Source organism: Muscardinus avellanarius (genome assembly GCF_963383645.1).
Source record: "Muscardinus avellanarius genome assembly, chromosome: 8".
Classification (NCBI taxonomy): Eukaryota; Metazoa; Chordata; class Mammalia; order Rodentia; family Gliridae; genus Muscardinus; species Muscardinus avellanarius.
Window position 1 is genome coordinate 111271254 of NC_137794.1, and position 22627 is coordinate 111293880.

General features: G+C 46.1%; 2 protein-coding genes across 2 annotated transcripts in view; one reads left to right on the forward strand and one right to left on the reverse strand.

The window, feature by feature from the left end:
• The window catches only part of PLG (plasminogen), a gene marked incomplete at both ends in the record, with an annotated part of 43130 nt that extends 21190 nt beyond the window's left edge, over positions 1-21940 (reverse strand). The window contains 9 exons of the mRNA XM_080700802.1: positions 3359-3504; positions 4302-4464; positions 5791-5909; positions 7972-8092; positions 10644-10783; positions 12379-12493; positions 15662-15768; positions 17249-17384; positions 21892-21940. Of these exons, the coding sequence (XP_080556928.1) occupies positions 3359-3504; positions 4302-4464; positions 5791-5909; positions 7972-8092; positions 10644-10783; positions 12379-12493; positions 15662-15768; positions 17249-17384; positions 21892-21940 (1096 nt within the window). The remainder of the gene's footprint in view (positions 1-3358; positions 3505-4301; positions 4465-5790; positions 5910-7971; positions 8093-10643; positions 10784-12378; positions 12494-15661; positions 15769-17248; positions 17385-21891) is intronic.
• On the forward strand, positions 1024-1299 carry LOC308266547 (mitochondrial import inner membrane translocase subunit Tim9; the record flags this gene model as incomplete). The annotated part of the gene is made up of 1 exon (XM_080700803.1): positions 1024-1299. Exon 1 carries the CDS (start codon positions 1030-1032, stop codon positions 1297-1299), a length of 270 nt encoding a protein of 89 aa, XP_080556929.1. The 5' UTR covers positions 1024-1029.
• Positions 21941-22627: the final 687 nt, after the last annotated feature.

Below are 22627 nucleotides of genomic sequence, written 5' to 3' on the forward strand. Positions count from 1 at the left end.
AGTAGGTGAAAAGAAAAAAGAAGAAAATGCTGCAGGAATTCTAAGACAATAGGAAACGCTCTAACACCTGGGTATATGGAGGGCAAAAACGAGAAGAGAAAGGGAAAAAATATCTGAACAGGTAATGGCTGAGAACTTTATAAAGAAAATAAAAATCAAAATTCACAGATCCAAGATGCTCACAGAACCTCAAGCAGAATAAATATAAAACATACACATACACACACATGCACACACATACACACATGCATACACACACACACACACACACACACACACACACACACACACACACACACCTAGATCCTCTATAACAAAAAAACTGAAGACAAAGAGGAGAGAATAACTTAAAAGGCAGCCAGACAACAAAAATATACAACAGAACCCCAAATAAATTTCCTGGAGGAAGCTCTTCAAAGCACAAGACAAGGCCATATTATCTTTGAAATGGTCAAAGTAATAAAACTCAATCCAGGCCAGGTACGGTGGCTACAAGCTGTAATCCAAGCAGCCAGAGAGGCTGAGGCAGGAGGGTCATGAGTTTGAAGCCAGCCTGAGAAACTTAGGGAGACACTGTCTCAAAATAAAAAATAAAAAGAGCTGAGGATGTAGCTCAGCGGTTGCACTCCTGGGTTGACCCTCAGCAATGTGAAAAACGAAACTCAGCCCACTATTCGCATCCAGCAGAATGATTTTTAAAAACTGAAAGTAAAACAAGGACTTTTCAGACATACAAAAACTAAAAACCTTCAGTAGCAGCAGATCTGTGCTCCAAGAAAATTATACAAGATGGAGATTGATCTCTCTGCCGTCCCGCGGCCGCGGCGCCCGCCCCGCCGACCCTCCGCCCTGGGCTCGACCTGCGCCGCGGCCCCCACCCCGTACTGGCGTCGGAAGCGAAAGCCTGGGATTAAGTAAGAAATCAGGCCTCACTGAAGACATTCAAGGAAAGGCTGGACAGCTACTTTTCCAGAACAGAAAAGAAACTCATGCATCAGAAAAGGTGACTAATAAACATACCAAAAGAATATGGCTGCACAAATACCAGAATCTGATCAAATAAAACAGTTTAGGGAATTCCTTGGGACCTACAATAAACTTACAGAAACCTGCTTTTTGGACTGTGTAAAAGACTTCACAACAAGAGAAGTAAAACCTGAAGAGATCACCTGTTCAGAACATTGCTTACAGAAGTATTTAAAAATGACACAAAGAATATCCATGAGATTTCAGGAATATCATATTCAGCAAAATGAAGCCCTAGCAGCCAAAGCAGGACTCCTTGGCCAGCCACGATAAACAGGTCCTCATGGATGGACTTTCAATGAAAGATTGCCGTCAGTTATTGCACTGGAAATGAGGATTCATCTGATAGAATCCCCTCAACGCAGTAGGCACCATACTAAACCATCTGTCATGACTTTGTGGCAAATGGAAACCAATGGAGAAACAAAATTGCTGTCACCAGAAATAAAATAGAAGATCTTACTGTTTGGTGAAAATAAGATGCAGCATTTGTCGAGGCCTTAAGATTCAGCATCTTAGTCACTTGATTAGAAAAATAAACCATTGTTTCTTCTATTGTGACTGTTAATTTTAAAGTAAAATATGTGTCCAATCATGTATGAAATAGAAAAAAAATTTTATTATTGAAAGTAAAATAAATGGAAATATCACTGAGCAGTTGTTTATACTACTTAGAACCATAGTATTCTGACTGGTCTGTGGATACGTTGAATGTTTTTCAATCGGGATCATCCTCCAAGCATTCCTGTTCATTCATGTCTGCCTCAAATTGCTGGTGAATACATAAAACAGTTACTTGCTAAAAAAAAAAAAAAAAAAAAAAAAAAAAGATGGAGATTGAGATCTATCCAAAGAAATAAAGAGAACCAGAAATGGTAAAATAAGTAACTAATAACAAAATATAAACAATGTTTTTATCTCTAATCACCTTAAATTATAACTGATTATTGGAGATTATATTGTGAGATTATAACAAGAGAAGTCAGTATATTTTATTTTTTATTTATTTATTTATTTATTTATTTATTTATTTTTTGGTGGTACTGGGGTTCCTGGAAGCCCTTCTACCTCCGGGCTACACTCCCAGACTTATTTTTACATTTTTATTTTGGAAACAGGGTCTCCTAAGCCAGCGCGCGCGGCTGGCTTCGAACCTGCGCGATCCTCCTGTCTCTGCCTCCCAAGCGCGGGGATTACAAGCGTGCGCCACCACGCCCGGCCAGTCAGTATCTTTTAGAAAGAACAATAGCACAACCTTCTAGAGGAGGAAGTGGAAGTGCTGTATTTAAGGTTCTTATACTACATAGCAACATAATAATATTATTTGAAGGTGGAATGTGGAAAGTTGAAGATGTATGATGTACACATTAAAGAGAATACTAAAACCATTAAAATTGACTTAATAAGTAAACATACTTATTAAAGAGATAAAAGGCAATCATAAAAATCGTCATTACAAGCTGGGCATGGCAGTGCACACCTATAATCCCAGTGTTTTGGAGGCTGAGGAAGGAGGATCACAGGTTTGAGGCCAACCTCAGCAATCAGTGGGGCCTCCAGCAATTTAGACCCTCTTTCAAAATAATAAGTAATAAAATAGGGCTGGGAGTGTAACTCAGAGGTAGACCACCCCTGGGTTCAATCCCCAGTATCCCAAAAGCAAAAAAAAAAGCAGCCAACTCAGTGGTAGATTTAAAGGAGTTCTTTTTTTTTTTCTTTTTTTTTCTTTTGTCTTTTTTGGAACCAGGAATCGAACCCAGAAGCCACACCTGCAAAGCAGGCGCTTGGCCTCCAAGCTACATCCAGCCTCTCGATATTTAAAGCCAACCACATTAACAATTACGTTTCCGTGTAAATGACCAAACATCTCAGTCAAAAGCGGAAGAGAGACATACTAACAGCTGCACACAGAGCTTCCAGGCTGTATTCCCATCAGCAAAAACAGACTTCACAACGAGGAGTACTCTGAGATGAGGAGGGTCCGCGCGTCAACAAGGCACAGACATCTGGAACGTACACGTGCCTAACGACAGCTTCAAACTGCAGAAGGCAGGCGGAGTCCGAGCCGAACAGAGCAGGCTGGTTTACAGTTAACGCGGGACATGCCGCCTTGCATCCCTCGGTAACCAACAGACTAGGGGACAGGAAGTAAGAGGAAGAACCCTAACAACCAATTCGACACGAAACAGCCGCCGCGATGACTAAATTCTGAGCCGTGAAACAAATGTTAATAAACTTTAGATGCCATAATTGAAATCACACAGAGCAGGGTCCAGCGACACAGAGCTATGGCGTGCCTGGGCCCTCAGAAGCTCTGGTCGCCGGCTCTCACCTGGGGTGTCCTGAGGCTCTGGGGAGGACGGTGAGGACGCGCAGGACGGGACCGAGCAGTACTCCCACCTCACTTTGGGGTCGGTCGTGTAGCACCACGGGGCTGTTTCTCCATCAGGGTTCCGGCAATAGTTTTCATCCAGACCTCTGAAAGAGAAGCGACCGTGAGCTGGCTCTTCAAGAAGTACAAATAAGCAAGGAGCAGGCGCGTGCGTTTTGTTTTGTCACGTTTCTGCGATGCCGGCAACTGAACCCCATCCCTGTTCACAGAAGGCGAGCCCTCGACCACTGAGCTGCGTTCGCAGCTCACACGTGCCCGCTAACGGTGATCCTGGGCAGGTGTCCACGTCATGCTCGAGAATTACCCAGACTGCGAGAGGGCAGCTTAACAGAGCAGGAGTCCACAGACTCCACAGAATCACCACACAGGTGTTTCTCTCGGGCAAACAGGTGAAATATACCCCTTGACTGCGGGGTCAAGTAAAATAGGTCTTCTGCTCTGTTGAGCGCTGATATGCTGGAAACACGGTGGCATTTTGCACACTGCTCCAGCCCCTGTGTGCACACATCCCCACCATGGAACTTAAGTGTTAACAGAGCAGAGGTCCTCGAACCTTGGCGTGCATTTAGCGGAGTACTTGTCAAATGTACTGCTGGGGACGCCCACCCCGTGAGTGTCCGTTTAGTAGATCTGGAGTAGGTTCCAAGAGTTTGCATTTTAGCACATTACTGGCGATGCAGACGCTCCTGGTCTGGGGAATCACACTTTGAGAAAGACCATCACAGGGGAAAGTTCCTGAATGTCACTCTCCCTGCATATGACTTGACCAGCGTCTGTCCCTGGATACTTAAGTTCTGGGTTCCTTTAGTCGCTGAAATGAAGGCGAAGTCAATGGGACTTTCCAATCCACGGGGCAGAGAGAGAAGGATGCTACACGACCTACTTGCAGGGGAAGTTTTCCGGGGTCCTGTTGTGTTTGTGAGGGCTCTGTTCGCTCCAGCGCTGGCAGGGGTGCCCCGACACGGTGACGGCCACCTCCCCTCGGTAGCTCTCACCTCTTCCCTTCAGACACTGGTGTGTTGGGCCAGAGGATGGCGGGGGTGTCGCTTGAAGGGTGGAAATGAATGACAGTGAGTAGTTTTCAAATAAAGAGGCACTCATGGATGTTACTGGAAGGGCGACTACAGGGCGCTCAGCCTGTCTGCTCTTTAGCTCCTCCATTTTTAGGATTTGTACTTAAAATTGCCCAGTGTTTCGAGAAGAAGCCATTTTTGTGAATCTATGTCTGGGAGACCGCTTCATGAGGAGTGTCTCCAGGGATAGACCATGGCAGTAGATGCTCTTATCTCTCGACTCAGTTTGCTGTACATGGTATCAATATATATCCCTCCCCCTCCAAATCCTTCCATATCCCAATGGTTCAAGTGGACACACTGTTTGCTCGGTACGCAGAGCTGAATGGCTCTTACTACATCCCTGAGCCACACAGCTGAGAAAGAGTCCATGGAAGGAACAGAAAGGCGCCCTCGAGGAAGAGTGTTTAGCCAGAAATCAAGGCGTGCTTGAGGAACAAGAGAAGACAAGAGGAGACACTGATGCTCAGAGGGAGAGCGGGCCGGAGGAACCTCGGCTTCCTGGGACGACTGCTGGGCAGAGGGGAGCCCTCCTGCTGGTCCTTGCTACTGTCACTGTCTGAACTTCCAGTTGCTTGCTTCAGACTCTTAGGGGAAATGTTATAAAATGTTCCATTCACATTGGTTCTATTTTATCTTCTCCTGGGTTCTTCTTTCCCCACTGCTCCTCAAGTTGGGCACACTGAAAAACTGGATGCCCATAGATACCTCTTATTGATGAACCTGCAGTTAACAAGGACTCTGCCTGTAACCCCAGTACTTGGGAGGCTGAGCCGGAAGATCGCAGGTTTGAGGCTAGCATGCGATAATTTAACAAGATCCTGTTTCAAAATAAAAGATAAAATTGGGCCGGAGGTATAGCTCAGAGATAGAATATGACTGGGTTCAATCCCTGGTACAGGAAGGAAGGAAAGAAAGAAGGAAGGGAAGAGGGATAGAGGGAAGGAAGAAAGGAAGGTTGGAAGGAAGGAAGGACTCAGCCTGATACTGAATTTGGTGAAACAGAGCATATATCATTGTCCTTTTGCACAGGGAAAAGTGAAATACCAGAGCTACTGCCCTAGAACCTAAGAGACAGAAGTCTCTGATAGAGAAAAAAGAATGATACTAGATGCTCTGACCTAGTATCGGGTCAGATATTTGTTTTATGCCCTTTTAAAACAACTTCTTATTCAGCCACAATAACCAATACAATAAAACAAAGAGCAATAACTTCACACAGGGTCACTTTTGCGGGTCACTTTTAGGCCCTGCACCCAGGCACCCATACACATGGCCCAGGGTGTGAGCAGTACTCACTGCAGCGAGGAATGTCGCAGAGCTCCCAGCGCACTTTGGGGTCCTTGGTAAAACACCATGGGCTGGGCTCCCCATCAGGGTTACGGCAGTAATTCATCTTCAGGTTCTTGTTTGGAAACCTGAGTGGGCAAAAACAACCTTAATAGCACTGAATGTTTACATTTGTGGATGAGAACCTTTGAAGGTGAGTGTTACGGTTTGGACTTAGAATGTCCCCCTAGATCTCAGAGAGACAAAGCAGCCATGTTGGAGATGGGGCTTGGTTGCTGAGGAGGGGTCTCTGGGGGTGTGGCCTTGAGGATTATATACTATCCCTGCTTCCCTTGCGTCCTCCCTCTCTCTCTCTCTCTGTGACTTCCAGCCTCCATGATGTGAAAGCAGAGCTCTCTCTGCCTCCAACGCCATATGCCCTGCCTGAGCTCCGAACACTTCACCCGGCCTAAAATGGACAGAACTCCTGAAATCTCCAGAACTGTGAGCAAACAAATCTTCCTCTAAGTTGTGTAGTCAGGTGTTTTGGATGACAGCAGTGAGCAAGCAGTGAGCACCTGCTGTGTGCTAGGCAGTCAAGCACCAAGGCGGTGCCAAGGGGATGGAGGTGATCCTCGAAGAGATGGTAAGCAAGGCTGGAAGGTTAGCTCAGTATTCCAAGGTCTATTCTTCCAATAATTTACATGTGTAAAAAATCTCTGAATAGGACCAAGAGCCTTAGCATTCAGGTCATCTAGAAAACTGATGCAAGTCATTGCTGCAAATAATTTCAACTTTTAAAGTACAAAGAGCTCACTGCCTAAATAGCGAGCTGGTACAACCAGGAAGTTGGTGGCTTCGTATATTTTTTCTTTTTTTGCCATACTGATGGTTGAAAACAGGGATGTTCTACCCCTGAGCTAGCTATGCCTCCAGCCCTATTTTAAGTTTCTGAGGACCTTGCTAAGTTGCTGAGGCTGGCCTCAAATCTGTTCTCCTCCTGTCTCAGCCTCCCATATACGAGGATTACAGGTGTGTACCGTTGCACCTGGCGTGTGTTTTCATATGTTAAGGCTTTGTCCTTTGACTCTGATAGGCTGAGGTCCTTCTACCTTGAAGCTCCAAGAAATAGAGAAGGAGGAGGCAGGGGCCTCCTCGGCAGGCCCCAGGGCTGCAGCTGGCAGGTGCAGGCCTTGTCCCTCTGGGCTTATTTCATGCTGAGACTGTAAGTGTTTGGGAGGAGGAGAGCAGCCAGCACTGTGTAATCACACTCCCTGCCTTCTGGTTCCCTGAGGGTGCATCTGCCCACAGGCCTGGGCCTTGAGGCCTTTGCTGACTCTACCTTTGAAGGACAACACCGGGCAGTAGCTGTGTTTTAACTGGCTGTTCAGGATGGGAGATGGGAACGTTCAGTGGCGTTGTTTTCCACAGTGCCAGCTGTGGCTTAGATTCATTTTTGCAGCTCTTAGAAGCCTGGTTATAGTCCTCTGATCATCAAAGAACGAGAAGGAAGACCAGGGTGGCTACAGAGGGGATGTGTTTCTTGTACAATTAATGAGAAAAAGAACCCTCACAAAACATTCCTCTGGAAGTCATCATTACTTTCTGGAGCAGGGACCCCTATTCTATTTATTTATTTAGTTTATTTTTGTGGTACTAGGGATTGAACCCAGGGCCTCACACATGCTAGGTAAGCATTCCACCACTGAGCCCTATCCCTAGCCTATTTCTATCTTAAAATCATGGTTGCCTTTGAGAATTTCATGGAAGTTGGGAATCCTTATCCCAGAAAAATGCATCATATAAATACACATAAATATCAGGGGATTCACATGATCCTCGATGTTCGCCCACAGTTCCTAGGTGAGGAAGCCTTGAACCTCACTGGTATAAAGGAAAGGAAAGGACAGGAGTGGAGAGAAAAGAACCTAAGTTCAGACAAGTGACGCGTATCTGCACTGCTCAAAGTTCAACGTGTGTATGAACCTGGCTCTAATGCAGATTGGTAGGGAAGACCTGAGAGCCTGCGTTCGTGTCTAACAGACACCCAGATGGTGCCGCCACCGCTGGCTGGCCCCAGGAACACACTGTGAATAGCACGAATGTACGCTTGATTTTTCAGCCTCGGGGAGGAGGCCAGCTGTAAGTTCAGGGTCACGGTCACTTCTTGGGCGTGCCAAACAACCCAGCCGGCATCTTCCCCCAACTTACTTGGAGGGAATGTAGCCGTGGGCGTGTGGGGTCTGAGAGTCCCAGGCCTGGCACTCAAGCCCAGATCGGGTCTTGGAAATTTTGCCCTCATATGTTTCTCCACTGCAGTGCATGCATTCATCTGGGCAGCGTAGAGAAGGGAAGAAAAGAAAAAAGAAACTGAAATGGATACAGCAAAATGGAAAGTAAAACCCAGAATCCCACTAGAAATGCCCAATGCTCCTTGCTGCCGATTCATGTGTGGCTTCCAAGAATCACTTGGGGACCAAATTGGCAACAAGGACTCACAAATGCTTTAACATGATCCAAAATATTCATTTTTTAATAGTATAATGAGTATATTTGGGTCAATCCCAACTCAACTAACAGTCTTGACCAAATTCAGGAACTCCACGATGCCATTTATACTGGGGGGCGATGGGAGCAAGGGAGGTGTGCACATTCACCACAGTCTGTGAGCTCTCTATTACATTTTTTGAGACAGGGTCTTGGTACATTTCCCAAGCCAGCCTCAAACTCTCAATCCTCCTGCCTCGGCCTCCCAAATAGCTGGGGTTATAGGCATGTGCCACTGCGCCGGGCTCCATTGGGATTTTTAAGCACTGGGTGTCTCCATTTCAATAATGATCTGTAGGAAGTCTATGAAATGATTCTGACCACTCAGATTACTGCCAATACGTTGGCGTCATCCTGGGATTTCCCCGAGGGAGTCCTTTTGCTTGTGACCTCGTTGGAGAGTAGCCTTCATTTCTGAGAAGCCTGCCCGGGTTGTTTTCTGCTTTCTATCTTCTTTAGAAACGTGATTATTGACGTCACATGGTGAGGCAGAGTAATAGGTGGCTGGGATTTTTATGGGGCCATAAGGGAAACAGACCCAGACTTGATACAAAAATCATGCAGCGGCTGCCTCGAAGGCCACCTGACCCATGGCATGGGTCCCCATGACTCAGGTAGTTGGGTGATGGGAGAACGGAGTTGCTGTATCCGAGAGTATTTACACTGCTACATATACCCTTGCTCCAGTAAGAGTACTTGGAAATATGAAATAAAGAAATTGAGCCGGGTGTGTGGTGCACTCTTGTAATCCCAGCATTTGGGAGGCTGAGACAGGAGGATTGAGGTTTGAGGACAGCCTCAGCTACTTGGTGAGGCCCTCTGCAACTCAGTGAGACCCTCTTTCAAAATAAAGAATGAAAAATAGGGCTGGGGGTGTAGCTCAGAGGTAGAATGCCCCTGGGTTCCAGCCACAAAAAAAAAAAAGAAATTGTTTCCAGTCTGGTTTTTTAGCATTGCCCTTTGAGGTACACTATTAAGTTGGCTGGTTCAAGCGAGGTGCAGTGGTGCAGACCTGTAATTCCAGTGCTTGGGAGGCTAAGGCAGGAGGATCACAGGTTGGAGGCCAGCTTCAACAACTTAGCAAGAACGTCTATAACTTAGAGAAACCCTGTTTAAAAACAAAAAATTTAAAAAGCTGGAGGTGTAAATGAGAAGTATGATGTCGCTGGGCTTAATCCCCAGGACCAAAACAAAATAAAACAAAAAAATTGGCTGGCTCATTAAAATAAAAGATTGCTGTTTAAAAACTGGTTCACTGTAGCTGGGCATAGCGGTACGTCTCTGTAATCTGAGTACTTGGGAGACTGAGGCGGGAGGGTTGCAGACGCAAGGCCAGCCTCGGCAACTTAGCGCGACCCTCAGAGACTTGCGAGGTCCTATTGCAAAAAATAAAATCGGGCTGGGTTCGATCTCTAAGACCAAACAACCAACAAACAAAAACAAAAAACGGGTTCATTTCTTAGCGTTAAATTAACATTGCCACTTTAACTCGGTATTGTTACTTGAATTTCGATTTTGTAGTTTTAGTATTTAATTGCAAATCTGCTTAAAGCATACCGTGTGAGAACGTTAAACCTAAGAAGTTCACATCTGGAGTTTATTTCTACTTTATGTCTAGTTTTTAAATTTGTACACGTTGAAGCAACTTTTTCAAATTTATTTGAAGCAACTTTTTTTATGTGTGTGTGTGGTACTGGGGATGGAACCCAGGGGCTTCCTACCTCCGGGCTATACTCCCAGACCTATTTTTTATATTTTACTTGAAAACAGAGTCTCACTAAGTTGCTGAGAGCCTCGCTGAGTAGCTGAGGCTGGCTTTGAGCCTGCGGGATCCTCCTGTCTCAGCCTCCCAGGTACTGGGATTACAAGCGTGCGCACCACGCCCGGCTCTGAAGCAACATTTTAATCCTGGGGCCTGAGCAACAAGCAACGTGTGGCTCCTTCCTGAAGAGACGAGGACAGGACTCACTGTTGTCACGCACAGCCCTGAGTGGTTGTTATTAACACCCCAGGGGGAATGGCTGAGCAGCCCATGACCTTACAGGTGAAGAGCAAATAGAAAACCACTTTCGCCAGGTGTGGGGGCGCACGCTTGTAATTCCGGCATTGGGGAGGCTGAGACGGGAGGATCGCTGTTTGTGGACAGCCTCAGCTATTACTTAGTGAGGTCCTTTGCAACTCAGTGAGTCCCTGTTTTCAAATAAAAAATAAAAAATAGGTCTGGGGGTGTAGGAGGTAGACCGCCCCTGAATTTGATCCCCAATACAGAAAAAAAAAAAAAAGATGGAAGGAAGGAAGACAGACAGACAGACAGGCGCTTCCTCCAGCCTCCTGACCTTCACATTCGGGAATGTCACAGTAGTCGAACCTCTGGTCTGGGTCCGTGGTGTAGCACCAGGGCCCCTGGCCGTCGTTGTCTGGGTTCCTGCAGTAGTTCTCCTCCAGTCCCTCTGCAGGGTATTTTTCAGGTGTATAGCTGTGGGGGACAGAAAAAGAAAACTTTGCCTCCATCCTAAAACTCAGCGTGCCATCCGCCAGCCGTTCCTCATCGGGGGCTGCAGTGGCTGCGTTCAAATGCGTGTCAGCCTCCAGCTGCCACGCGCCGGTGGCCTGGTTTTTCCTTTCCCCATCTCTGGCTGCTCAGGGACAGTAGCTCTAACTCTCCTTACTGGGTTGACAGCCAAGCCTTGGAAGCAGAGCCCAAGTCAGTACTTTTAGAGCGATCAATAGAAATAGGAAGACCAAAAACGCCCGTGAAACCCTCGATTCATTTCAAACACCGGCTTTTGTCAGTGGTCCAGCTCTCCCGAAAAATTAATAGTAGCTAGCAAAGACCACCTTGTCCATGTGAACAACGCACCCAGCCTTAGGCTAAAATCTCTGTCCGTTCTCTCACTCGGTCTTAGTGAAAAAATAGTGCCCTATCAGGAAGCTCTTGTCCCCATTCTGCAGATGAGAAAGTTGAGTGTGGCGATGTAAATTAAGACGGAACCGGCTGAGCCTGCACAGCCAGTAAGAAGCAGGTCGAGAATTTAGACACTGCCTCATCCCACAGCCAGCTTCTCTCCGTGTGCGGCCTGAATCCGTGCGTGGGGCAGGAGGCTGGCTCCGTTTCCAGCCACAGACATGAGCTGCTGTGAATAGATGACAAATTCGGCAAGTAGCGCGATAAGCAGAGCCTAAAAGGCAGGTTCCGATGCGGGCCCTGCGCACCTGCTTCAGGTGGCCCCGCCCCTCGGGCCCTCGCTTCCCTCCAGTCCATCTAGACAGAGCGCCTAGACTGCCCCCGCCCCCGCCATGCTAACGCGGAGTTTAGTCAAATCACTTTGCTCCATCGAATGGGGAATGCTCGCTCTGCTCATTTCTTGCAGAAACAACTAAGGCGATTTGTTTGGGGGCAGAGGCCCTAAGTCCTGGAGTGCTTCCCCCAGAGAACTTACTGCCATCTAACGCCCAGACGGGAAAGTACAGACAGAGCCACACTGACTCAGAGGCACACTTATATTTCAACTAGACTCCCTCCTCCTTCTCATGTTCTGTGTATTCCTTTGCTCCGGCATGTTGAGGTGAACATATGATGTGAGTTCTATTGATTGATTGATTGATTGATTGATACTGGGGATGGAACCCAGGGGCACGCTACCTCCGAGCTCCACCCTCAGCCTTATTTTTTATTCTTTATTTTGAAACAAGGCCTCACTAAGTTGCAGAGGGCCTCACCAAGTAGCTGAGGCTGGCCACAAACCTGTGATCCTCCGGTCTCAGCCTCCCAAGTACTGGGATTACAGGCATGCGCCCCCATGCCTGGCATGATCTGAGATCTAACACAGCCAGTGTGATGAAGACACAGCCAGTTCTGAACATCCTCAGACACGGCCACTGCCCATCCTCAGCGAGTTCACAGGCTGACTGCTCTCAGCTTCCTTTGATGTTTAGGTATCACAGGGGCCTCAAGCCCAGGCATGGACAAGAAGCAACTATCCTGTATCCACTGGAGGGGTGTCTGTCTGCTCTCTGCAGGTGAAGGGATGACCCTGAAGATGGCCGCACAGGGATGGCGGGAGGGCTCACTTGGGCCTGTGGGGGAAACTGGCGCTCCACTTCTGGCAGGTGACGCCGTTTTTCGTCTTGGACATGGTGCCTCTGTAGGTCTTGCCGTTCCCCGTCTTGCATTCTGAGAGGTAAACTGAAAGACATGCACGTGGTGGTCACAGACCCCAGCACAGCCCCACTGCAAGAAGCAACTGGCAGCCCAGGCAGCACTCCCCACTGCCCAAACACGGGTTTCGATCACGCAAGGGCGCCGTAAGCTGAGGCGGCTCATCCTTGGATTCACTTATTCCAAAGCTCCTTCTGAGCCCCTCTGTGCACCCGACACCACGCTGGGGCTGGAACACACGGAACAGAAAGCGGGAGCAGACCCCGCCCTCGGGCAGCTCACGCTGGTGGAGGCTGGAGGACAGAGGAAATGGATTTTGAAATGAGCTAACTTCATCACCATATGCTGTGATTTTTTTTGGTGGGGGAAGGTCTGGGGATGGAACCCAGGGGCATTTGACCTTCAAGCTACACCTTCTGCCCTATTTTTTTATTCTTTATTTTGAAACCGGGTCTCACTGAGTTGCAGAGGACCTCACTAAGTAGCTGAGGCTGTCCCCAAACCGCCATCCTCTGGTCTTAGTTTCCTGAATGCTGGGTTTATAAGCGTGCGCCACGACACCTGGCTATACGCTGTGATTCTATGATGCCTTTAAAGGCAGAGAAAACACATTGCGTGATGGGATGAAGCAAAAAGACAAGGAGCTTGTGCTTCCAAGGAAGACACAGCTCTTTTAAGGTGTACCACGTGCATCTTTAAGATTCTCTGCTTCAAGCCGGGCCTGGCAGTGCACGCTCGTAATTCCAGTACTTGGGAGGCTGAGACAGGAGGATGACGGATTTGCGGCCAGCCTCAGCTACTTAACGAGGCCCTCTGCAACCTAGTGAGACTCCGGTTCAAAATAAAGACTGAAAAAAAAAATAGGGCTGGGAGTATAGCTCAGAGGTGTAGTGCCCCTGGGTTCAACTCACAGTTTCAACAACAAAAAAAAAATGATTCCCTACTTGAGCAGTGAAGCTTTCTAACTCATTGACCAATCACAGGGAAAGTACTCCTAACATACCTCTTCCAAACAAGTGTTTTTCCCAGTGTTTTGTTTAACTATTGCAGCCGTGTCTTCTTTGGGATATATTTAATGGTAGATACATTACGCTCAACAAGAGTAGAAACTCAAGGTTCTTTGTGGAAGGGAGGCCAAGGGGTTAAAGAAGACTTGTTAAAGGAGATGAAGCTTGGGCTAAGACCTCAGGGACAAGAAAGGGCTGCTATAGCAAGGCCCGAGGGAAGAGGGCCCCGGGCAGAAGGGAAGAGCCTTTCACATGTGGAGGGAAGGGAAATAGCAGCAGCCCGTACAAAGCGCAGTGGGCTTATTCTGTTCTTAGCACACTTGGACGAGTTTTAAGCAGGGAAGGTGCATCACAAGTCCATCTGTGGGACTGCCAGCAGGACCAAGACTGTAGTGGCCCTTGAGTGACCCGAGGGCAGCTGGGCTCCGGGCAGCAGGGGACAGGGCAGCTAGTGGCAGGAGGGGATGTAGCCACACGGGAATGGCTCCCAGCAAAGCCCAGGCTGGTAACCCAGCCGCGGGTCCATCCTTCTCAGCAAAGAAACAACAAAGACCCAAAACTGCAAAACTTTTGACTTTTCGCCTCTCTCTTGTTTGTATGTACCCACCGGAGTTTATATAACCTTTTGCTCCCTTGAAAACAAGCAAACCAAGCCTTCAAACTTCAGAACGCGACCGTCACCCCCAGGTCCCTGCTGGTTAACAATTTACAAAGGGCTTGTTTAAATGCTAGCATTTTGTAGAGAGAATTCCACGGCCATTACCCCCTTCCTCGCCTTTTTAAACATTGGATGGGTAGTATGGAATGTGATTTAAGTCATCCTTGACTCACTATTGGTAGAATGAGCAGCTTCACCAGGTAGGGTTTTGATTCAATCTGCCATCTAACCTCAAGAATTAGAGGTAGAGGCCAGGAAAGAACACAGGAGAGGAAAACTAATATAACTAGAGAAATTGAGCAACATACAGCAATAATCCTAACAGAAAGGAATGCTATTTATTTTTTTATTATTTTTGGTACTGGGGATTGAATCCAGGGACATTCTATCTCTGAGATATATCCCTAGACCTACTTTTTAATTCTTTATTTTGGAACAGGTTCTCACTAAATTGTGGAGGGCCTCCCTAAGTAGCTGAGGGTGGCCGTGAACCTGTGATCCTCCTGTCTCAGCCTCCCAAATTCTGGGATTACAAGTGTGCGCCATCATGTCCGGCAAGGATTGTTTTTAAAACAGAATTAGAGTCCCATAGTGAGACCAGAAACAAAGGGTCAAGTTATCATCAAGAATACAAGAAGTTGGATGGTTTTTGTCCTCATTTTAGCACTGATAACAGAATGTCTGGATAATAATAAGTTGTTAACTAGTAACAGTCTTCATCTGGTACCTGGTAAGCAACAGAATCTAGAAGATTATTTTTAAATGTCATAAATTCATTTAAATCTTCATACATACTTAATAACACATCTACATCCCTAAAAAGATAGGTGGGTTCTACTGGAGTCCGGGCTACCTCTTACCCTGAACAATGACCACCTCTTACCCTGAACTATTGGTCTACATTTTAAGGGAGACTAGAAAAGGAACCACAGCTTTTGTGTATGTTCAAACACAGCATTTCAGAGTCTGAGGAAAATAAAGATCTTGGCTATAAAAGGTGGAAAACTTAATCAAAATAATGATTTGTTTTTTGTCACTATCCAAATATTATTGAGGATTAAAGATGCCTTGGTATTTCTCTATATCACATAGAGAAATATGTGTGTGTGTGCGCGCGTGCGTACGTGCGTGTGTGTGTGTGTGTGTGTGTGTGTGTGCGCGTGTGTGGCTTTAGTTCAGAAGTTGGAGCCCAGCGACCACAATTGCCTTACAGAATGAGATGCCAAGATGGTAGGGAACTTAAACTCCTCATTTCTCTTTATAAGTAAAATAAAATTTTGAATGTTTTGTTTTCACAACTACAGAGATAGAAGATTTTGTAAATCCAATTCATTTTTTCAAACAAGAAAAAAAAAAATGAAACCAAACAGGTCAAGTAATAGACTCAGGTAAAGATAGCTGGTTAGAGAACCCAATCCTGTTGAACTCAGAATTCAGTGTGTCTACACTCCCGTGCCTTCATTCTTGGGTCTCAGAAGCTAGAAAGATAAAGAAAGCTAAACAAGGAGAAGAGGAGGAAATTGTACGCACTTCTCTTCTCAAATAAGACGACATCTCTCATCCTGACGATGGGGGAGGACTTGCTGTTCTCGGCCATGACCACGCACTGCTGCTCTTTGCTGTGATACTGGAATGACCTGCAGGAGAGTGAGGAAAGCTATCACACTTTCCCTTCAGCTGAGGGACACACACACTTAGTGATCACGTAGACACCCGAGACGTCGTAGCATCTTGCTGCATCCCGGCCCTTTAGTGCGTTAGCCTGTCGCCGCTCAGTACTGACAGTGAGGTCAGCGTGCGCGTCACTCGTGTTTCCTTGTTGTCTTCGCCTCCCCCCTGCAAGTTTTCTTTCTGTTTCAATCGCTTTACTCTTCCTCCACTCATTCTGTGAACTGAGAGGTGGATATTTGTTTCTGTGTTGGGGAGAAGTGACTCTCTCTCTGGCCCACGAGGGTCTGCCTTGGGTTCCCTTGTCATTTGCCCTTGGCCTTTGCCTCCCGACCCCACGCCTTCCCTGTCACCTCCACAGCGGTTCTAATATGGTTGGTCCCCATAGGTTCCTTCTGCAGCTCAGTCTCCAGCGTGAGAATGCTGCGAGGTGGTGGGACCTTTATGAGGCGATCAGGTGGGCTGGAGGGACAAGTGCCTTTCTCGCAGGGCTGGGTAATTCTGTGGCTGTGAGTCCCTTTCTCTGGGGCTGCATTCATTCCTGTATGAGTTGTTTCGACTGCTCCCCGACCCCCTTCTCTTTGGCACCCACTTGCCCTTCTGCCCTTGATTTTCCACTTCCAGAACTGTGTGCTTAGTAATTGTTTTATCTATGAATTACCCAGTCTCGGGTGTTTTGTTATAGAAACAGAAAACCAACTTGGAAAACCTCCCATGTCCCTTCCCCATCCATGTGGTCCTGCCATGGCTGCTCAGCCCAGCGTTCAAGGTCATCCACAGATACTTCTCCAGCCCAAGCACCTGCACTCACTTTGCTCAGCTGAGGCTCCTCACGGTCACTCTCTGGCTCAGAGTGGAGCCTCCCCGGCTGGGACTCCAGATCCCTGCTCAGCTCCCGTTCCTCCCCAACACCTCTACCTGTCTCTGCCCTTAGGATTGTCCCTTCCTCTGAACCTTGGCAGAACATGCACTGATTATGCCCTTGGCAATACAGCTCATGTTGGCTGTCTTTTTCTTTCTTGTTAACATTATTTCTGCTTTCTTTAACCCCACCAGAAACACAAAAGGACAGGCCCTGGATCTTGTATCTCTGCTTTTTTTCCTCCTTCAGCTCTGTGTATCACACTTTCATTCACATGACCTCAGTAGATATCTACTGGTGAAACTAAAAACCGCAGTCAGAGCAGAGGTTGCTAATGTGTATGTCATGTGTAACCACAGATCTCTTTCTCTGGGAGTTTTTCCAAAGAGGCCACTAGTAACCTTAACAAGAAGCTGCTCCTGTGGCTTCAGATACTGTGCGCAAATGTCGTTGCACACTTCAACCCTCAAAACTCCCCTTTCCTCTTAATTCCTATCTTTGCTAATAAACCCATGAGTAAATGTCTTATCGATATAAGCATTGCACACAGCAAAGTTTCTGCACACGTGCAGCAGCCATGAAGATACCTGCAAATGAACTCCGTTTCCTCCTCGCATCTGGCTGCACACTCTTCGATGCTCTGGGCTCCCAGGTGCTTCTTGGTGGCACCGAACAGTGATGCCCCCTGGGTGTTGACATAGTCATCCAGGAGGTCCCCTTCACCTAAAATGGCACAGACGGGAACGACCGATCAGATTGGCCCGCACACTCCTTAGTGTCATGGCTTTTTACCTTGTTTGCCTTACATTGACCAAATAAAGCTTGCTGCTGTGTTGGGAACAGAACCGGTCTCCATGAGTAGAAGTGTTTAATCAGGAAAAGGGTTCCATTGGCAGATTGCAATATGTTAAAAGGCAGAAGGATCGCGGGTTCAAGGCCCATCTCAGCAACATAGCAAGACCCTGCTTCAAAATAAAACATAAAAAGGGGTGGTGGCATATCCTGGAGGTAGAATATCTTTGAGTTTGAGCTCCAGTACCAAAAAAAACTTACCTAGACTGATAGATTAGTAGATTAGAACTATGTTAAGCTGGGCGTGGTGGCGCACGCTTGTAATCCCCGCGCTTGGGAGGCGGAGACAGGAGGATCGCGCAGGTTCGAAGCCAGCCGCGCTGGCTTAAGAGACCCTGTTTCAAAAATATAAAAAAGGTCTGGGAGTGTAGCCTGGAGGTAGAAGGGTTTCCAGGAACCCCAGTACCACCAAAAAAAAAAAAAAGAAAGAAAGAAAGAAAGAAAGAAAGAAGAGAAAGAAAACAACTATGTTACAGTTTTGATGTTGTTATCCTGATGGATCTGAAGCTTTAAATATGACTAAAGTATCCATTCGCTATTGTCAGGCCATGATAAACCAGTAAGATACCATCGACCATAACCGTGTTACCAAAATCAGTGCCTATTGTCCACCGTTGGGTATAAGTGGAACCTGGAGGCCATTGCTTGATCTATGACACACATGCCTTCCAATCACGTATGGCTTTCTTCTAGGATGACGACAGATATCTGGTACTTCAGAGGAATAAATGCTGCCGTTTCCATGGGATTGGGTAACACGGCAGCCTTGAGAGGAGCGGTGGGGACCACAGCCAGAGCGGATGGGTTAAGGAGTGACCAGGGTAGGAGGCGGAGCCGCGGGGAAGATAATAGTTACTACGAAACCATCATCTTCCAAACCCACCTTCTCCCTCCTCCCCTGCTGCTCCGTCCCTCCTAAACTTGAGATGCTCCAACTGGAAGGGTGGCGCTCTCCTGTTGAACTTTCATTAGTGCGTTGTAATTCTGCTTCAGAGTGAGAGTCACGTGGCACGTTACACCGGCACCCATCACCTGGTGCATTTCCCTCCGTATCCCGTTCTGCTCCCCCTCCTCCCTGGCCTGTTAGTGAGGATGGTGGTGATGCCTTCACATACAGACATCACCTTACTCGACTGCTCCCTTCCTCCAGCTCCAGTTTACCCCTCCCCAGGCCCCTCTCCCAGTCCCCTTCCACTGGTGAACAGAAGTTGGCTGGTGCATCTTAAACTTTCAAAGCTCTTGATAAATGTATTAAGACTGTGGAGAATAGAAATTTTAGGCCCATATCCATGTCTTTCTCTGTATTATCTTCCCATTGGAACTCTCTTTTTTTGTGGGTCTGGGGATGGAACCCAGAGGCATTTGACCTCCGAGTTACATCCCCTGCCCTATTTTTTATTCTTTATTTTGAAACAGGATCTCACTAAATTCTAGAGGACCTCACTAAGTAGCTGAGGCTGTCCGCGAACCGCGAACCCTCCAGTCTCAGCCTCCCGAAAGCTGAGATTACAAGCGTGTGCCACCACGCCCGGCAGGAACTATTATCTTCAAGAAGAATTGAGCTTTGGCAAATTCTGTAGAACAAGATGTGATTTGAAAGTAACACCAGATCCTAAAGTGTATCCTGCAAAGAGTTAAGTTAACCCTTGTGAAGAGCTCTAGGAAAGTGTACCAGGGCAGGCTGCCAATGAGATTTCAAAAGAGAAATTTTCCATTTATTTTTTAAGGTGGCTTTATGTCATGTGATTGTGTTTCATAGCATATAGCTGCTGAGAGCCATCTTAGAAACTGATTTCCCAAAGAAATATCCCCAAACAGAATCAATTATTTTTCCTCTTATATTTGAAATTTTTTCTCCAAATCTTTTTTTCTCTTAGTCTTTTGCGAGTCTCATATGGAAACGGAGTTGAATAGAATTTGTCTGTTGACAAAGAAACATTAAATAAGTCTTTTAGTAGGAAAAATGCTTTTACATTGCAGGCTAAATGTAGGTGCATTTTGCTATCATGGCAGTGCATTTCTTTAAGGAGACGTTTATCACCTAGCAGGTGTGTGCGCGCATGTGTTCTTGTATGTGAAAAAACCAAATCTTCATAGTTGTGAAATACAAGATGTTTGTTCACCTCTCACTGAGCACACATAGCCTTCAAAGAATTTCTTTCCCCGGTTATTTCAGAGCACCAGAAAGATGAAGGTCACTTCTGCAGAAAGTGAGAGTAAATAGTTCCCTTTCAAAAAGAACTTATGAAAGCATTTCCCCCTAGATTAGTTAGACGTGTATTAACCTTCTAACCTTGGGTGTAGCCCACTAACTGTATGGTGTCCCATCATCATATCCATGAGCTGAAATAGAATACTTGCACCCACGTACACACATTTCCCACAAAAATCTTTTGTTTAATAATGTGCTTTAATTTTTCTTTGTTGTTTTTAATGACTTCCACTAAATTCAAAAGTATTTTTCTGGAATGACAATTAGTAAAATTGTATTTGGTAATATATAGATTGGATTTCAAGTATCTGTCATTATTTATTTGAAGAATTACTAGCATAATATAGTGTTCCCTTTAAACAAAATGTCTCAAACAGCAAATCGATAATCTACAGAAATAGGTTAATGGTTGGCACAGGCTGTAGACCAGGAATAACAGCTAATGAGAGCAAAGTTTCTTTTGGGGCAATGGGAATATTCCAAATCCGAGTGTTAATGGTTGAACAACCTTGAATATACTGACAACCACTGGATTGAATGCCCTAAATGGATGAATTATATAGTATGTAACTTATATCTCAATAAAGCTGTTTTTAAAAATAAACCACTGAACATTTTTAGGCATTTTTAAAGTTTTAGGCAAAATTGAAAAGGGGAAAAGAACACTAGATTCCTTCTTGGGAAGCCCTGGTTTAAATCCAGGTTTTTTTCCTTCCTGGATTTGGGAGTTTGGTGAATGGGCAAATTACATGATTTTTCTAAGGCTAGATTTCCTTATTTACAAAACAGGGATAAATATACTACTCCACATATACCCAGCTAAATAAGCCAATCTTAGTAAAGGGGACACACACACGCACACACACACACACGTATGTACGTATGTATGTATGTATGTATGTATGTATAAAGATGTTCCCGGCCTACCTCAGCCCTAAATGAATATTTGTTGAATTGCTACATGCATATGCATCATTTTATTTTATTTATTTATTTATTTATTTTTTTTTGCAGGTCTGGGGATGGAACCCAGGGGCATTCGACCTCTGAGCTACACCCCCTGCCCTATTTTTATTCTTTATTTTCAAACCGGGTCTCACTGAGTTGCAGAGGCCTCACTAAGTAGCTGAGGCTGTCTGCGAACCACTATCCTCGGGTCTCAGCCTCCGAATGCTGGGATTACAAGTGTGCGCCACCACGCCCGGCCCATATGCATCATTTTAAAACCATGTGCATGACTTCTCCAGACATAAGAAGCAAACATATACCTATGGAAAGCTTTTTATCTTTTTAATCTATTATCTATATCTATTATCTTTTGGGGAGGACTAAGGGTAAGTGGGGATTGAATCCACTGGCATTTTATCTCCAAGCTATACCTCCACTCTTTTTATTTTTTCTTTTCTTATTTTCAAGCAGGCGCTTGTTAAGTTGCTGAGGCTGGTCTCCAATGAACCTGTGATCCTCTGTCTCAGCCTCCCAAATACTGGGATTACAGTCCTGTACCACCACACCCAACCCATATTGCTTAAATTTGGAAGTGATAGAAACATGATAGCTTAACAAAAGTGATGCAAATTAATCAGTCTGAGAACCAGCCACAGAGATTGACCAGCTTTTGCACATTTAGCTATATTGGCAGTTTTTTCACCTGAAACTGCCTTTCACTTGGGCTGAGCCATGTAGACATGAAAAGACACCCATTATTTCTGCCCATGCAATCCCCACATGCCGATGGCATTCCCAGGGAATTAACTTATATCTTGAAGAATTCCTCAGTCTTTGATTTTGAACAGAAAGGTTTATGAATCAAAGCTCAATTAAACGAGTTGCACAGAAAGCCATAGTGAATCTATTTTTAATACATTACTAGAAGCCGGGCGTGGTGGCACACGCTTGTAATCCCAGCATTCGGGAGACTGAGACAGGAGGATCATGATTAGCAGACAGCCTCAGCTACTTAGTGAGGCCCTTTGCAACTCAGTGAGACCCTGTTTCAAAATAAAGAATAAAAAATAGGGCTGCAGGTGTCGCTCGGAGGTAAAATGCCCTTAGGTTCCATCCCCAATATCACACACACACACACACACACACACACACACACACACACACACATTGCTAGAAAAAAAAATATAAGGACTAAAGTGAAAAAAGAAAAAGTCTTACCCAATTTCAAAAATAAGAGCAATAGAAGTATGACCTCCTTCTGTTCCATGTTGGAACCGGCCAGCGGTGTGTGGACAGCGTGTCCCAATCCCACGCCTGTTGACTCACATGGCAGCCAGAGCATCCTTGAGAAGATAGTCCCCGGAGGTTAATGATTCTCCCGGAGGCCCGGGCCACCTCGTCCAGAGGGGCAAACATGACCTCGAACAGGGGATCTTACAAAATGCTTGAGTGCAATCTGCCACAGATGCGGGGAGGCGCTGTCTGCACTGGGCTGCTCCAAACGCCTTCCTTTTTCCTGAACCCTTCCGTACCTCCTGCCACATCCCTCCTGTGTCCTCTCCTCCCCTCCCCACTTCTATCATTCCCTTTCTATTGGGTTAAAATAATCTATTGGATTAAAAAAATTATAAAGGTAATTCCCAAGCCAGGTGTGGTGGTATACACCGTAATTCCAGTTCTTGGGAGGCTGAGAAAGGAGGATCCCAGTTTCAAGGCCAGTGTCAGCAAGTTAGTGAGATGCTATTTCAAAACAAAAAAGAAAAAGGGCTGGGGGTGTAGCTGGGAGGTAGAATTTCCCTGGATTCAATCTCCAGAACCAAAAGAACAACCCGTCTGCTTTCTGAGTACCTTCCATATGCCAGACGCTCTGCCAAGAGGCCCATGTCCAGGCTTATTCCGCTTTCTAAGCAAGCGGTGTTTTCACCTTTCCCAACTCAAGATGGGAAAACTGAGG